At 40.5% G+C, this 16,918-nt stretch overlaps 1 protein-coding gene across 2 annotated transcripts in view; it reads left to right on the top strand.

Annotated features, from left to right (window-relative positions):
- The first annotated feature begins 2,931 nt into the window (after positions 1-2,931).
- The window catches only part of CDK13 (cyclin dependent kinase 13), a 99,567-nt gene continuing 85,580 nt past the window's right edge, over positions 2,932-16,918 (top strand). For both annotated transcript variants that reach the window (XM_072965237.1, XM_072965238.1), the window contains exon 1: positions 2,932-4,145. In XM_072965237.1, coding sequence (XP_072821338.1) covers positions 2,932-4,145 — 1,214 coding nt within the window. The remainder of the gene's footprint in view (positions 4,146-16,918) is intronic.

Genomic DNA, 16,918 nt, shown 5'->3' on the forward strand with positions numbered 1-16,918 from the left:
TATATGATATGACTTGTTAAACAAAGAAAACAAAAGACTTAAATCCTTTTCTTTTCAACCTGTAGACAATATGTCATAACAAACAGTAAAATACTAAAATATAGTCCCAAGTGGCAATTTCAAGTCTATTTGCATGAGGACAAGTAGACAAACTTATAGAAACAGATTACCTCTAATTAAAAGGTCTTTTCCATTTTTTTGGAGTTTGAACCCTGTTAATTATTAGCACTTCCATGTATGTGGGCAGGTATCTTTGGGGAACTCAAAATGCTTCACTTCTTCCTCTTCTTCCTATTACCCCTCATCAAGATAGAATCTCTGCAGAAACATGTGGGTGGCAGAACCCACTAAAAATATTTTAGTCCATATGTTGTTTGCAACCTGGACTGGAAGCTATCCATTTACTAGGGAATGAGTTTTCTCTGCAAGCGTAGGATAGAAGATGACATTCTTGGGAGGAATTGGCTATAGATGTGAGGAACTGCTAGATAAACCTCTTATTTTACTCAGTTTGTTCTGTTATTCCAGGCTTTTGAAAGTAGGATGATGGGGCAGGTTGATCCTATTTTTTGGAAAAAGCTACCTGCTAGCTGGTTTAGGCTATAGGACCTTCATTCAGCAATACTACCTCGGAGAAATGTGTTTTAGACACCCTTTCCCTTACTTTTCTATTTAGTTTCCCAATGCCTTTACCACTTCCTTTTGGCTGCATGGTAAGCGCCACTGTGTGGCCCACCCCGGCTTGTCCTCCTGGGAAATGAGCTGATTTCAAGATTACCTATTCCTTTGCCTCCTCCTTTATCCTTCAGCAAACACCTTTTGTATTCATTATTTCAGTGAAGTCTGATACTTAGCGTAGATCAGTCCAGACTGAGACACAGTGTTAGTGGATGTCAGGTCAATTAAAATTATTTACACTGAGGCATGAATGATGGATGGACACCAAGTGTTTAAGAACCAACTGGTGGACTGAACAAATATACTCAAAAACTTGTAGCCACTGAATGCACGGCTCAGCTTTTCTTTTCAACCATAATAAAAGTCAATTAGCCATTTAAATGTTTTAAATTGTCCTAAGTACCCAGTCTGTAACTGCAAACCTGGCAATGCAAGAAGTGAGACTTGAGGTCACCGAATGAATGGTTACATTTTGCAGCTGCACAGGTTTAGATAATAAGGTGAAAGCGGGTGAAGTGCCAAGAAAGCAACTCTCATTTGAGTAAGATATTTTGACTTCAAAGCGGCTGGTAATAATTCTGGGACTTTCTACAGAAAACGTCCCTTTTGACGTTTCATTATTCTCAACATACGTTTTTTTAAACTTCAAGGCTATGGAAGCTTGAGGCTGTGACTTCCAAGTTTCTAATTAGGTTAAGATGGGGCTTGGAACTTGGGTGTATTTGAGGTAGTTTAAGCTAACGCCACCCCCTACCTCTTTTGTAGAGTGCCCTCTCTTCCCCTCTCGCAGCTGTTCCAACCCCCGGGCTTGGCTGAGGGTAAACGATGGGGTGACTACCCACCCAGAAGGCTGTTAACGGCATTATTCCTGAGCACCTAGGACTCCAGACTCTTGCTCTCGCCGTGACCTTTCAACAGGCAGGCGGTGTGGCGCCGGCGGGGATCCGGAACCGGTACTGCGCGCTGAACGTAAGCAACAGGCAAGACCGGTGTGCCAGCACTTAGAGACTCCAGCGACAGCAGTGGGCGGCGCACTGATCTTCTCCTTTCTTTAACCCTTCTTCACACATAGTCCCACCCTCACCGGAAGTGGAGCGGGTTCTTCGATACGTCATTTCCGTTTCAAACTCCTGTAGCTTGGCGGGAGCGAGCACGCCGGTGCGCGGCAACTTTGTTCCCGCCTCCCTTGCCCGTGACACCACTCACCTTCGGCTTTCTCAGAGCGCGACGTGCGTGCGCGCCCCCGGCCTCACGTCAGGGCCGAGGGGGAAAGGCCGAAAGAGCGAGGCGAGAAGGAGGGGTTGTGGAGGTTAGGGTCCAACCAGCAAGTCCCGTCGCCCTCCCTCCTCCTGACGAGGAGCGGAGAGGGAAGGGGAGGAGCGAGCCGGGCCGGCCGCGCACACCAGGAGCCTCCTCGTGGAGGGGGGGGAGCGGAGGAAAGGGGCAGCACCGCCACCTCTGCTCGCGGCGGCGAAGGAAGAAGAAAGTCAGAGCCCGTACCCACCGCCACAGACTCAGAAACGCCCCCCCCGCCCCCATCTCCCCGGAAACAGCCCCCCGCCCAGCCCCGCACACTCGCTGCCCCAACCGTGAGCCGCAGCCCGGTCGCCCCCGCCTCGCCCCGCCCCGCCGCCCGTCCCTGCGGGCCGCAGAGTGCGCGAGGCCCTAGGCCGGGAGTTGTTGTCAGGCCCAGGCCACTTCCGAGGCGCCCGCCGTGTGTCGCCGCCACCGCAGGAGGACGACGTCGACGCGGAGGAGGAGGCGGCGGCGGAGGCGTGTTGTTGTCTCGCCCACTCCCCTCCCCTGAACTCGCACCCAACGTCAGGGCGCGATGGAGTGAAGCGGCGACGAAGGGGGTACTTCCGCGTTGCGCTGCCCGAGCCGAGAGCGCGGCCGAGGCCGCTCCCCCACCCCCGGGGGCACTTGGAGGACTCCGGACTCCCCCGCGGGTCAGCGCCCGGCGCATCTGGTGTTTTCGCTGCCGAGAACAGGACGACGAGCACGGTCGGAAGCTCCTCCGCCCGGATTCCTGCTCCCCTCAGGCCCGGAGGCCGCTGCGTACCCCACTGTGACCTGGAACCCAGGGACCCGAGTCCCGACCCGGATTATCGTGGCGCGTCTCCCGGCTGGCCCTGGTGCTCGGTGTCCCTCCGCCGCCGCTGCCGCCGTTCCCGTTTCCGGCGGGGGAGATGGCCAGGATCTGACCCGGGAGGAGGCCGCACCCGCGCCGCGCTCTGCGGCGGGCTCTAGGCGATGCCGAGCAGCTCGGACACGGCGCTGGGGGGAGGCGGGGGCTTGAGCTGGGCGGAGAAGAAGTTGGAGGAACGCCGCAAGCGAAGGCGATTCCTGTCCCCTCAGCAGCCGCCGCTGCTGTTGCCGCTCCTGCAGCCGCAGCTCCTGCAACCGCCGCCGCCCCCGCCGCCTCTGCTCTTCCTGGCTGCTCCCGGCACGGCCGCCGCCGCAGCCGCCGCCGCCGCGGCCTCCTCCTCTTGCTTCAGCCCGGGCCCCCCTCTGGAGGTCAAGCGGCTGGCGAGAGGCAAGAGGCGCGCAGGAGGGCGGCAGAAGCGGCGCCGCGGGCCCCGCGCCGGGCAGGAGGCGGAGAAGCGTCGGGTCTTCTCGCTGCCCCAGCCGCAGCAGGACGGCGGTGGCGGTGCTAGTAGCGGCGGGGGTGTGACCCCGCTGGTGGAGTACGAGGATGTGAGCTCCCAGTCCGAGCAGGGGCTGCTGCTGGGGGGGGCCAGCGCGGCAACGGCGGCGACGGCTGCCGGGGGAACGGGGGGCAGCGGCGGGAGTCCGGCCTCCTCCTCCGGCACCCAGCGGCGCGGGGAGGGGTCGGAGCGCAGGCCTCGCCGGGACCGCCGCAGCAGCAGCGGCCGCAGCAAGGAGCGCCACCGCGAGCACCGGCGGCGGGACGGGCAGCGCGGCGGCGGCGAGGCCTCTAAGTCCCGCAGCCGCCACAGCCACAGCGGCGAGGAGCGGGCGGAGGCCGCCAAGAGCGGCAGCAGCAGCAGCAGCAGCGGCCGCCGGAAAAGCGCCTCGGCCACGTCCAGCAGCAGCAGCAGCCGTAAGGACCGAGACCCGAAGGCCCATCGGAGCCGGACTAAGTCGTCCAAGGAGCCGCCTTCGGCCTACAAGGAGCCGCCCAAGGCCTACCGGGAGGACAAGACCGAGCCCAAGGCCTACAGGCGGCGGCAGCGGTCCCTGAGCCCACTGGGAGGCCGGGACGACAGTCCGGTGTCCCACAGGGCCTCGCAGAGCCTGAGGAGCCGCAAGTCCCCCAGCCCGGCGGGAGGTGGCAGCAGCCCCTATTCCCGGCGGCTGCCCCGCTCCCCGAGCCCCTACAGTCGCCGCCGCTCCCCCAGCTACAGCCGTCACAGCTCCTACGAGCGGGGCGGCGACGTGTCCCCCAGCCCCTACAGCAGCAGCAGCTGGCGCCGCTCCCGGAGCCCCTACAGCCCTGTGATCAGGTGAGTCCAGCGTCCCGGGCGTGAGTCTTCGGCTGGGCTGGCGCGATCCCCGCTCCGGAGTCAGGGGAGGTGGCGAGGAGACCTTCAAAAGCGTAGCCCCTTAGCGAGGCTAGAAGATCGCACCTCAGACGGGCTTCAAGTTGGGAGGGGCGTTTTCGCGCGCCGGGAGCACCTTTTAGGGGGGATGGAGGGACAAAGCAACAGGTCCAGCAGAGTTTTTCTCCTCGCTCCACCGGGGAAGGGTTCTGAGGAAGAGTTTAAAGTTTTAAACTTGTTGCATTAATCTTTCAATGGGTTTGTCTAAACCGCTCTTGGGTCTTCCACCACAGTTGCTTTGGGTAAACCTAGAGGTTGTTTGATTTGTCAGTCACTTTGTAAAGCTCTCTGAAGAGGTTTCATTGCTGGAGACTTAGGAATGGATTGCAGCTCAGGGACTAAATATTGTAGAGGAAAATCGGAATCAAGTGCTGATGTCAGAGTTAGATACGGGTTGCAAATGTTTCACATGATTAATACAGCGATGGGAAAAGCAGCCTTTCTGTAAAGTGTGTTCTTTCAGTGTGTAAAAGCTTAGGTGGAAGCTTAGAGTTCTAAATTCTGAAGATAAAGAAGAGACTCATTTTATGGTATTCTTGTGTGGAATAGTTTTTTACCCGATCTTTCAAAGTCATGATTTTAAAAAGTGGAAGTTAAAAATAACAAGATTGTGGTTTCTGATGACACCCGGTTGCTAATAACGTATTATAAACATGTAGTTGGTGTAATCCGGTGTAGTGACCAAGTGAATGTGTTAGTACTTAGTGGACATTTCTTACACTATTACGCTATTTGTAACTTTAAGTTACTCTTTACACTTTAAAGTTAATTAGGTCTTTCAATATCTGAATATTTAGATATCTTTAAAAGGTTTAATTTAGCCAAATTGGAGTAAATGTCTTATGTAGCCGTTATAGTTACCCGTTATATAATACTGTTCTCCAAAAAAAGTATGTTTACAGACATATATTCATCTATTAAGCAGAATGAATTAGAAGTAATTTTTGAGTCTTTGAGATGTCAAGGAATTCTAGGCCTTATAGTTTAGGATATTAGAAAATATTTACATCGTTTGTTTTTCTCCTGTTGGTTTTAGCTTTCAGTAATGCCAAGTAGCTGCTAAGTTCTTCTGAGTACAAGTTATGTTGAACCTCAGTACAATACGTGTACCTGTAAAATTAGCACATCTCTGACGTTTCAACCTAGTAAATGTTTGTGAAGATGTGAGGCATGTAGAGATCTGTGTGTGTTTGTCTTTAAACCAAAACAGCTGTATAAATCTCTTCATTCTTGCAGATTTCAAGCCCACTTACAATGCTAGTTGATGCCTTAATGCAGAATATCAACAATGAAAACTCATTTTACCAAATCTAGTTTCTGTATCTTATAAGATTTTATTTTTTATTAAAATATGTTAGGTTTGCCAAAAGGTTTGTATATTTGCAGTTGAATTTGTTTTTGAAGGCTGATTAGGTTAAGTTTCAGAGCGTTAGATAGCAATTTTAAGTGTATGATGCCATTTTAAGAGTGGATTTTGTGTTTATTAGGCTTTTTAGTTGCTGGATACTTTAGCAAGGTCCTTTATTGTCTAATAGTGCTATGTATTTTATATTTATTACGGAGCAGTGATATCTGTGTTTAGGATTATTTGTATTTAGCAAATATTTATTGAGCATGTATTATATGCCAGATACTATTCTGGGGACTGAAATTTGGCAGTAAAGACAGACAAGGGCCTTCCCCTCCTGAAGCTTGCATTCTAGAGGACCATTTGTTACTGAATCTTTCCATGGTGTTTCTGTTGACCACCAGTATCTCTAAATGGTTGGATTTGGAAGAAGCTTTAGAATATTTAGGCCAGCATTCCTGACAGTTGACCGTTTGGTTGCGTGCCTGCATATAGCTAGAGGTGGGAAGATGTTACTTTGAGGCAACCTGTTATTCCATTAGATTTGGGACTTCAAGTCTTGGTTTGCCCAACATCGTAGCAAGACTCTGGGAGACTCAGTTTCCTAAACTGTAAGAGGGAAATACTTGTTTTTTTTTTTTTTAATTCCAAGAATTAAATGAAAATTTGTGTTTTGTGAGGTAGAGAAATATAATAGACTATTACAGAAATGTAATGTGGTGGAATTTGATTGAACAGTTTAAATTGTTAGAATTCTTCCTACTGTAACAGAACTGCCTCCACCTAACTTCTGGTTTAAGTAGAAAGTGCTTCAAGTTTAACTTTCTGGAATGGTACAGAGTAAACTTGTATGCTACCTCTTCACAATTAAAGACAGTTCATGTGTCTTCTGAGTCTTCTCTTGGCCAAAAAACTCATTTTTTCATACAGTTTTTAGATTTTCACATTGTATAATACCAAATTTGTCAAATGTCCTGCTTAAAATATGGGGCCCAGAATTTATAGTTAAAACAGTTGATTGAAGAACTTAAGATTTTTAAATATAGCAAATGCATCATTACTATTTTGGAACAATTAATTGAACTCCTTTGTCCAGCTTAATGCAAAAAGTTTTACTTAGTAATTGTGGTAGGTGGCCAATGTTGTTTAATGAGTGGACTGCTGGATTGTGAGCTCCATGAAGCAGCTAGCCTATCTTGCCTACCATTGTATTCCTAGTGCTCAGCACAGTATCTGGCACAAGTAGGCTCTTAATAATTGTTGAATGGGTAAATGAAGGGATGATGGAGTTACACAATATGAAATATTGTGGGCCTGGATTACATAAGTATTTAATAGAGACCGTGTGTTATGCTGTAGGAAATAGCAGCGTGATCTTTTTCCAGCACACATGGAGCTTATATATTAATGAATTGTGAGTGTAGATACTTTTAAGGAAATTGCATACACATTCAAAATAATATTGAAACCATGGTTTGAAAATTTTTCTGTTTGTTCCTAGAATAAATCCTCTCTATTCTATTGACTTCTACTTCACAACCTGCTGTTTGCCTTCATCTGAATCTTCAGCCCCCTGCTGCTCATGCTTTTCATCAAGTCCTTTCTTAGCTTTACTTTTTGTCCTGTGTATACTATATTTTCTTTACTACTTGACTGTTGAGGTATGAAGTCACATAATTTTGCTGATTGACCTTATATAATAAATTTGCGGGTGGACTAAATAGGGGCTGTTTTAGAAAGAGAGGGAGCAGTACTGACATTTGGGTTTTACTGATGCCAGGCATTCACAAATACTTAACATACATTCACCCCCAAAATCTATGTCATGGATGGAACATTCCTATTGATAGATGGGGAAACAGAAGCTCTAAAAAGTTAAGTGATTTGTTCCAAGATAAGGTTGGGTTCAAACCCTGGGCTGATTGTAAAGTACAAGCTCTTGATAATCCCCGCTATATCAAACCTTACCTGGCATTCAGGGGAGCTGACCATCTCATTTAATGATCTGTTTTGCTGAAATTCACCCCCTGTTTGGGTATTTATGTAATAATTTGTTCCCTGTCCATCTTGACAACATTTTGAAGATTTTTAAAAACTAATTCTTATAAAGATTCTTTCAGCTCATTTTGTCTTTACGAATAGGAGGCTAACAAAATTTCTTGAAGACGCTAATTACACTTAGTTATTGATGGTTGTTTTGCAATGGGATATCTTGGTCTGAAGTCACTCAAGTCAGACCAGTTACTATCAGTACAATAAGTTGTTATGTATAATTGGTTCTCTGTCTGAACCTGTGGAAGTTTTATTCCACCAAGAAGCAGCAGAAGCCTCCATTGTGGAATAATATTGATACCCTGAGAATCTAAAGATGGACAGACCTTAGATGTAAGTAAATGAATTTATTAGTATTCACTTGCATATGATATGGGGTACCTCTGTCATGGATTATTTAGTGTTTTGTCCTAAAGACTAGTGTTCAAAAATATGTAAAACGAAGACATTCCAGAATTTTAAAAAAGCTGTTACTCATAAAATCCTACTGATTTGGTGTGTACTTACTAGAAATAAATCATGAGTATCCTTAGATGAACTGAGTTCTTAAAATGCCTTTAAAAAGTGTTAAAAATATAAGATGGTAGAATAAATGTAGAGATACTCAGAAGGGATGGAAATTTAGGTGTACAGTCTTAAGTCTCCAAACCTGTAGTCACTCTTTTCATTTCCAAGAAGGCCTTGTGTTTGCTTCCTTTCTCTGACCAAACCTTACCAGACTTTAACATCTACTAGCCGCTGTTACAGTTTTGGTCTAACACTAATATTTATCTCACTTCCACATCCAGTACCTTAATTCAGGCCCTCATTTGTAATCAGAATTCCTGTTGTTTTTTTCTTCCCTTTTCACCCATTCTTTTCTTCTCAATTCATTCTTTATCAGGAGAGTTTTCTTAAACTCTTGGTTAGATTGTGTCACTTCTGTTACATAGAATTAAGTCCATACTTTCTAATGCATTATCAGGTAATGCCTTTTATGCTCTGGCCCCATTCTGTCAGAATTCTGTTTTTAGGGGCACTTTTATTTCCCTACATTTTTACATTTGCTGTTCTTTAAGCTTGAAATGCTCTTTTTTCCTTCTCTGTCTCCAACTTTGCATTCAAAACCCAGCTTAAATTCCATCATTTTGAGACGTTTCTCCATTCACATAGAATTCTTTTTCTTATAGTCCTACAATGCTTTGCTTTTATCTTTGCTGTAGAGCTTTTAAAAATTCCATTTAATATTTTGATTATTTGGCTGACTACATTTGTGTTTTCTGTATTAGACTGTAAGCTCCCAGAGGGCAAATTCCAAAGTGTATTTATTAGTGGTTAAATTAATTTAAATAGTTTTTTTCCACAGATTAATGCAAACCAGCTTTAGCACAGATGCCAGTTGTATCTCCAAACTTAATTGCTAATTTGGTTCACATATACTCTAGAATGAGAGATGTAGTTGTTTTGATTTATAAGGAGAGAATTTAAGAACCTCCCCCTTCTAGCTTCTACTTTACTGGAATTGGTCAAGGATGATGGGAGTCACTTTTAGTGTGAATAGAATAAACTCAGACCTAGTGTTTATATTTGCACTGTGTCGTATGATCAAGATAAACGATCTGTTTTTCTCAGTGAAAATTTTCTGAGCAGGTTGTATGTCAAGCCTTTATTTCCTAACTCTGAGAAATTATAGCTATTTCTGAAAAATGAGTGGAAAATTAATGTTGCTTAATATTCATATTTAAGATCATTTACGTATTTTCTCTTATTCTGTACCTTTTCTATGAATATCACTTTTTGCTGTTATTTTTGGTTTTGGTTGGCTTTGTTTCATATGTAGATATTTGTAAAACTTAAAGTGGGTGTTGGAAGCAAGAGTATCAAGATACAATCAGAAGTTTTACTTGTTTGCAGTGACTTTTGTTCCTTGAATTTCTGCACATCTAAATTATGGGAGAATCTAGTGTTCTTAATATATTAGGAAAATACAACCTAGATTAGAGGATAAAGTCTAGGTTAAAAACGAATTTATATAAAATGGAAACGAAAAAGGTAGTGAAAGGAACTGAAAACTGAAAGTTAATGGGCTGCCTGCCTCCCCTCTTTTCTGTTTCTGCATTTTTTAGTTGTATGAAGATACTTTCACTGAGGTATTTTATTGGCATTTCAACGTTAAAGTAATTATTTTACCTTTCTTGGAGTCATTTCTTTTCCCGATACTGCTCTTCATTATTTTTCACATATTTAGAAAGGTAGAAATTTTGTTAGCACGGAAAAGTGTAAGAGATTTAAAGTCTCTCTGAAACCAAATACCTGAGGTGATCACCCCATGACATTTTGATGAACATTTTCCTAAACTTCTGTGCAGGTATGTATAAGGGCATAAGATTTGACATAAATGGGAGCAGATTACAATGCTCTTTCGTACCCTATACTCCGTGGTATATTCTTTATATTGGCTCCTAGTATTCTGTTGTATTGATGTACCATAAATTGTTTGGCCAAGTCCATTTTGCTAGATTCTTGTATTTTTATTTTTTGCTGTATGTGTGCATCCCTTGTAAAAGTTTTGTGTGCATTTGTCCACTATCTCCTCTAGATTGAATTTCCCAGGGATAAATTGTTGGAGTCAAAAATAGTATATGCATTTATAATTTTGATACTCTGTCATATCACCCTTCAGAGGGCTTTTACGAATTTATGTTCACAACAGTGTGTGAGAGCCTGTTTCTTCAGTCCCACCATCATTTGGAGTTGTCAGATATCCCATTATGTTTTTTACTTGCATGTCTTTAATATAGAATAAAGCTGCCTTTATTTTCATCTATATGTTGCATGTTCTAATTTCTTGATTCATTATTTTGTTTGTTCTAATTTATAAGAGCTCTTTGTGTTTTAGAGATATTAAATGTTTTTTGGGGTTTTTTTTTGGTATTAGTAATTATTTTTTGTGAGTCTTTTAACCTTATGTAATGTTTTGTTTTAAAAGTTTTTGATTTGTGTGTGCACGTGTTTTAAGTGGCAGTAGTTTCTCCCCAAGCATCCAGTGCCAAAACTTTAGTAATATTTCTGTCTTCCTCCTCAGTTCTGATAAGTTGCTTGTTCTGATTGGTCCTCTGTAGTGGTGTTTAGTCTTCTGTTAGGTTGAAACTCCTTAGCTTACATCTATATTGTTGGTTCTGCTTGCTTTGGGGATTTTCCTCTTCAAGCCCCTCCCATTTACTGCATTCAGATTAATCTTAAAGTAGCACTTTGATTCTGTCATTTTTCTTTAAAACATGTTTACAGAGTCAAATTCTTTAACTGGGCATTTAAGATTCTCCACCCTAGACTGACCCAAACTATCCTTATTTCTCACTATATATGCTGATGACAATACAAACTGGACTCCTTACTATTTTAAAAACATGAAATTGTAAGCCCCCTGTACCTTAGTTTATGCCCTTCCCTCAATTGGTCATACCTACCTGTCCGTTCTTCCAGCCATGCTCAGAGGTGTCATTTTATCTATGAAGCCTTCTTCATAAGCTCATCCAGAAGTGATTTCTGTTAATGCTTTTTGCCCTGAGGTCACTTTAATGAATACTTACTACATCCAGGCTTGCGTTAATTAGGGTTGTTCCCCACCCCAATCGGGTATATTGGACATGTTTCATTCATCCATTTTTAAAAAAAATCAATTTTATTGAGGTATAATTTTACGTACAGTAAAATCTACCAATTTTAAGTGTACAATAAAATAGGTTTTGACAATTAGGTATATTTGTATTACCATTACCACAGTCAAGATAACTGGAACATTTCTTTGTATTGTCCCCAAGAGTTCCTGTGCCCCTTTGCAGTCTGTCCCCCTACTCCTACCTGTGGTCCTTGGCAACCACTAATTTGCTTTCTGTCACATTTGTTTTACCTTTCTTGTATGTCATGTAAATGGAATTACATGGTATGTAATCTTTGATGTCTGCTTTCACTTAGCATACTTTTAAGATTCACTGATGTTGTTGAATGTTTGAGTAGTTCTTTTTTATTGCTGAGTAAAATTTCATTTGGATATATTGCAATTTGCTTACCTAATTACTGAGTTGGTAAGCAATTGAGTTGTTTCTAGTTTTTGGCTATTATGAACAAGACTGCTGTGAACATTTGAATACAGATCTTTTGTTTTTATTTCTTGTGAGCAAGTTAGGAGTGGGACTGCTGTGTTGTATGATTCAGTAGCTGACTTTATAAGAAAATGTCAGCCTGTTTTCCAAAATTACTGTACCATTTTGCATTCTGGTCAGCAGTGTATGAGCATTCCAGTTGCTTCACATCTGCATTGAGACTTCAGTTTTTGTCAGTCTTTGATTTTAGCTGTTCTAGTAGATGTATAGTGATATATCATTCCCTAATGACTAACATTGTTGAGCATCTTTGCTCTTCATATCTTTTGTGAAGTGTCTTAAAGTCTTCTGTGTTCTGTTCATATTCTTTATGAATTGGGTTGTCTTACTGAGTTGTATGTTACTTACCAGATACATGTTTTGCAAATGTTTTTGTCAGTCTATGGCTCACCTTTCCTTATCAGAAATTTCAAAGAGCAGAAGTTTTAAATTTTGATGAAATACCATTTAGCAATTTTTCCCTTTCATAATTTTTGCTTTTTCTGCCCCTTCACCCCACAACTTTGCCTAACTCATGATCACAGATTTTTCTCCTTGGTTTTACAATATATATCTTTAATTTATCACAGTCTACCTTCATGTGTAATTAACATTACAAGAGCATTCCTCCATTTTCTTCTTCTCATTTTTTGTTCTGTTCTTGTCATATGTTTTATTTCTACATATATATAACTTCTGCATGTTACATGTAAATAAGAAATTTAAAAATGAGGAAAGGCACTTATATCTACTTTGGTATATACCTTTTCAAACATTCCTTCTGTTGTGTAGATTCAAATTTTGATGTAATATTTTTCTTTGACCAGAGGAATGACTATGAACAATTCTTTTTATGCAGATCTGCTGTTTTGTTTGTCTGAGAAAGTCTCCATTATGAAATATATTTTTGCTGGGTATGGAATTCTGTATATACTTTTTTCCCCTAGATGCTTTGACTTATTCCACTTTTGACTTGCATAATTTGATGAGATTTTCCACAGTAGTTTGTTTTTGCTCCAGCCACTGGATTGTAAATTCCATGACATTATTTTTTAATCTTGGTGTCTCTTAAGCACCTGCTACCTGTGGGTATTTCTAAGGTAATAGATACCTGGCAAATGATATTAAATTGATTTGGATAATAAAATATCCAGCACCTCAGAGTTAAAACATTTTCACAAGGATTGCATTGAATCTGAAGATCTGTTTGGGAGTCTTACTGTCTTACTGATGTTATCATCTGACACATGAACATGGAATGTCTTTCCATTTATTTAGATTTTCCTTAATGTTTTCAATTTTTTTTTTAAGTTTTCAGAGTACAATCCTTGTACTTTTGTTAAATTTATTCCTAGGTATTCTTTTTAAGGCTATTATAAGGGGAACTGTTTTTGTAATTTAATTTTGATTGTCCACTGGTAGTGCATAGAACTATATTAGATTTGGCTAATAACAGGATCTAATATTAGCCTATGAATAAATTCATAATGAGTAGAGCTAGACTAATTAAAAGTATATGCCTTTGTGCAAATCAAGTATCAGGCCCTTCCTCTGCTCTTCTCATCATCTTTTTCTCTCTTCAAAAATACATGGTCAGGATATGATTCAGTGAAACATGAAGGCAGTTATGCCCAGTGGAGTAGAACTTGTTTGCCTGAGCAAATCTGCAAAAAGTCAGCCATGTGTCTTTTATTTATTTTTTTTAACTTTTAGTATTGTGTTAAGAATGTAAAGACAAGGAAGTACACTTTTATAATCACAAAACATTTCAGTGTTATGTTATTTATTTTTTCTAGTTTTAAAAATAACCATACATTTACTCAAATTTTAAACGGAACAGTGGTCGTTAATATATTCATAGAGTTGTACACAGCCATCACCACTAATTTTAGAACATTTAATCAAACCTGAAAGAAACTCAGTGTCTATTAGTAGTGATTCTGCAGTCCTACCTCCCCGAGTCTCTGACAACCACCAGTCTACTTTCTGTGTCTATAATCTTCCCTGTTCTTGACATTTAATATAAATGGAATCATACGTTTTATGATGTTTTATGACTGGCTTTTTTCACTTAAGCAGAATGTTTTTAAGATTCATGTATGTTAGCATAGATCAGTACTTGTAGCATGTATCAGTACTTCATTCTTTTTTTGGCAAAATAGTATTCAATTGTGTGGATGTACTACATTTTATTGTCATTTGACGGATATTTGGGTTGTTTCCACTTTTGGCTATTTTGCTCCTTTCAACATTTTTATTCCTTTCAATATTTGTATACAGTTTATGCATGGAGTATGTTTTTATTTCTCTTGGGTATATACCTAAGAGTAGAATTTCTGAGTTGTATGGTAGGTCTATTTTTAACATTTTAAGGAACTGCCAAACTATTTCCAAGATGGCTGCATAAATTTTTATATTCCAACCAGCAATATTAATTAAGGTTCCAGTTTCTCCACATCATTGACAGCTGTCTTTTTTGATCATAGCCAACCTGTTTAAAGTGCTATCTCATTTTGCTTTTGATTTTATTTCTCTTATGACTAATAATGTTGGTCTTATGCACTAATATTTTTTATCTTTGTGGGGGAAATGTTTATTCAAATCCTTTACTCATTTTAAAATCTGATTGCCTTCTTATTGTTGAATCTTAAGAATTCTTTATATATTCTGGATACAGGTCTTTTAATGTGACTTTTAACATTTTTCCTTCTCCTAGAGAGATGAACTCTTGTATTTGGGAGAGTTAACTTTTTGTACAGAGAAATGAAGTCTTCCCCAAGTAACTTGTTGGTAACCACTTGGGCTATTTTAGTGGTGTAACTTTGGGAAAGTCACTTAGCTTCTGAGACATTGTCTATGTACTCAGAAGAAGAAGAATTTAAAAAAGAATTCCTAGAGCAAGGTGTCAACAGAACAACCAAGAAACTACTAATTGGATTGGCAGATCTTGTGCCTTGAGTTACCTGGGTAGATAGGTAGTATAAAGGAAAACACAAGGACTTAAAAATAATACAGATGTGGATTTAGGTGCTAACTCTGGTGCATTTGTAGCAGAGCAATATCAAGCAGTTTATTTACTTATCTTTTTTGAGGCCTAGTTTTTCTACTTGCAAAATGGGATAAATAATTCCTATCCTAATTAAAAAACTGGAAACAACCTAAGTACTCTGAATAGGGAAGCAGTTAAATAAATTATGGTACAGGTATATGGTTTGCAGATGTTTTCTCCCATTGTATCACTTTGTTGATGTCTGTTAAGCATAAAAGTTTAACGTTTTAATGAAGTCCAATTTATTTTTTCTTTTGTTGCTTGTACTTCGGTGTCATATCTAGGAAGGCTTTGCCTAATTGAAAGTCATGGAGATTTCCTATATTTTCTTCTAAGCTTTTTATAGTTTTAACTCACATCTTGGTCTTTGATCTGTTTTGAGTTAATTTTTGTGACTGGTGAGAGAAAGTGGTCCAGTTTCATTCTTTTGTGTGGGTAGCCAGTTGTCCCAGCACCATTCATAAAAAAGACTATTCTTTTCTTCATTGAATTATATTGGTACCCTTGTTAAAGTTATAAATTATGATTATAAATGTGAGGACTTATTTCTTGACTCTTAATTCTATTCCATTGTTTCACACATCCATCCTTATGCCAGTACCACACAGTCTTGATTATTCTCACTTTGCAGTAATTTTTGTTGCTGCAGGAAGTATGAATCTTCCAACTTTGCTCTTTTAGATTGCTTTGACTTTGTGTTTTAATTTTGGAGGGACAGGGTGGCAGGGAGATCCTTTGCATTTCTACAGGCATTTTAAGATCAATTTGTGGAAAAAAGGCAGTTAAGGATTTTCATAGGGACTGCATTGAATCTGGAGATCAGTTTGGAAGTATTACCATCTTAATAATGTTACATCATCTAATACATAAATGTGGAATATCTTTCCATTTATTTAGATTTTTCTTAATATTTTCAGTGGTGTTTTTGAGTTTTCAGGGTACAATCCTTGCACTTTTTTATTAAATTTATTCCTGGGCATTCTCTTTAAGGCTCCTGTAATGGGAATGGGCATGCAAGTTGATTTTGATTGTCCATTGCTAGTGTGTAGAACTACAGTAGATTCTTCTGTATTGATCATTTATCCTGCCATCTTGCTGACTTGAGTTTTTTAAAAAAATTTTTCTTTTTTTACTGAAGTATAGTCAGTTTACAGTGTTGCATCAATTTCTGTGTAAAAACCTTCTCTTTTATTTTATTTTTTTGGCGAGGGGAGGAAGAGGTAATTGGGTTTATTTATTCTATTTATTTAATGGAGATACTGTGGATTGAACCCTGGACCTTGGGCTTGATAATCATGCATTCTACCACTGAGCTATACCCTCCCCCCGACTTGTTTATTAGTTCTAATAGTTTTTTTAGTGTATTCCTTAGGATATTCTATGTACAAGATATATTATCTGCAAACAGTTTTACTTCTTTCTTTCCTAGTTTTTTTTTTTTTTTCTTGTTGAATTGCAGCAGCTAGGATTTCAAGTACAGTGTTGATTAGAAGTGGTGAAATTAGACTTCCTTGCCTTGTTCATGACCGTATAGGGAGAGCATTTAGTCTTTCTTTACAAAATAATTTGAGCTGTGAATTTTTCATGAGGGCCTAGTTTCATTTTTTGATTAAGGTTGTTTCCCTCAGAGTCTAATTTTTGGTGTAAAAAAAAAATTCTGGGTGCTTTGGTTGACCCTTACAAGCCTGTGTAATTATCTATTACTGTCCTATGGGCTAGGAAAAGAGAAAATCTATTTTGTAGTATGTGTGTAATGATTGGCCATGTCAGTTTCCTCATAATACTATGCCTGAAGAAACATTCCAAAATGTTTTGTTATGGAAAAAATATGTATTAATGTTAATAATATTCCCTTTACCAGACTTGGGTTACTTAAGCACTCACGATTTTCTAAATTAAATTCTTTTAAGTTAAGCAGTTGGTGTACTGGAGTAAAAATAAATTGGCATAACTTTTTTCATTTTCATTAAATAAAGTGACAATGTAAAAAACAATATAAAAATACCATACATTTTGATTTGTAGTAATTTTTGGTAGTGTTCATCTTTAAACTTTTCTGTTGGTGTTTATCCTTAAATTTTTCTGTATTTTTTAGTTTTTTACAATG

The sequence above is a fragment of the Vicugna pacos genome, chromosome 7, assembly GCF_048564905.1.
Source record: "Vicugna pacos chromosome 7, VicPac4, whole genome shotgun sequence".
NCBI classification, from domain to species: Eukaryota; Metazoa; Chordata; class Mammalia; order Artiodactyla; family Camelidae; genus Vicugna; species Vicugna pacos.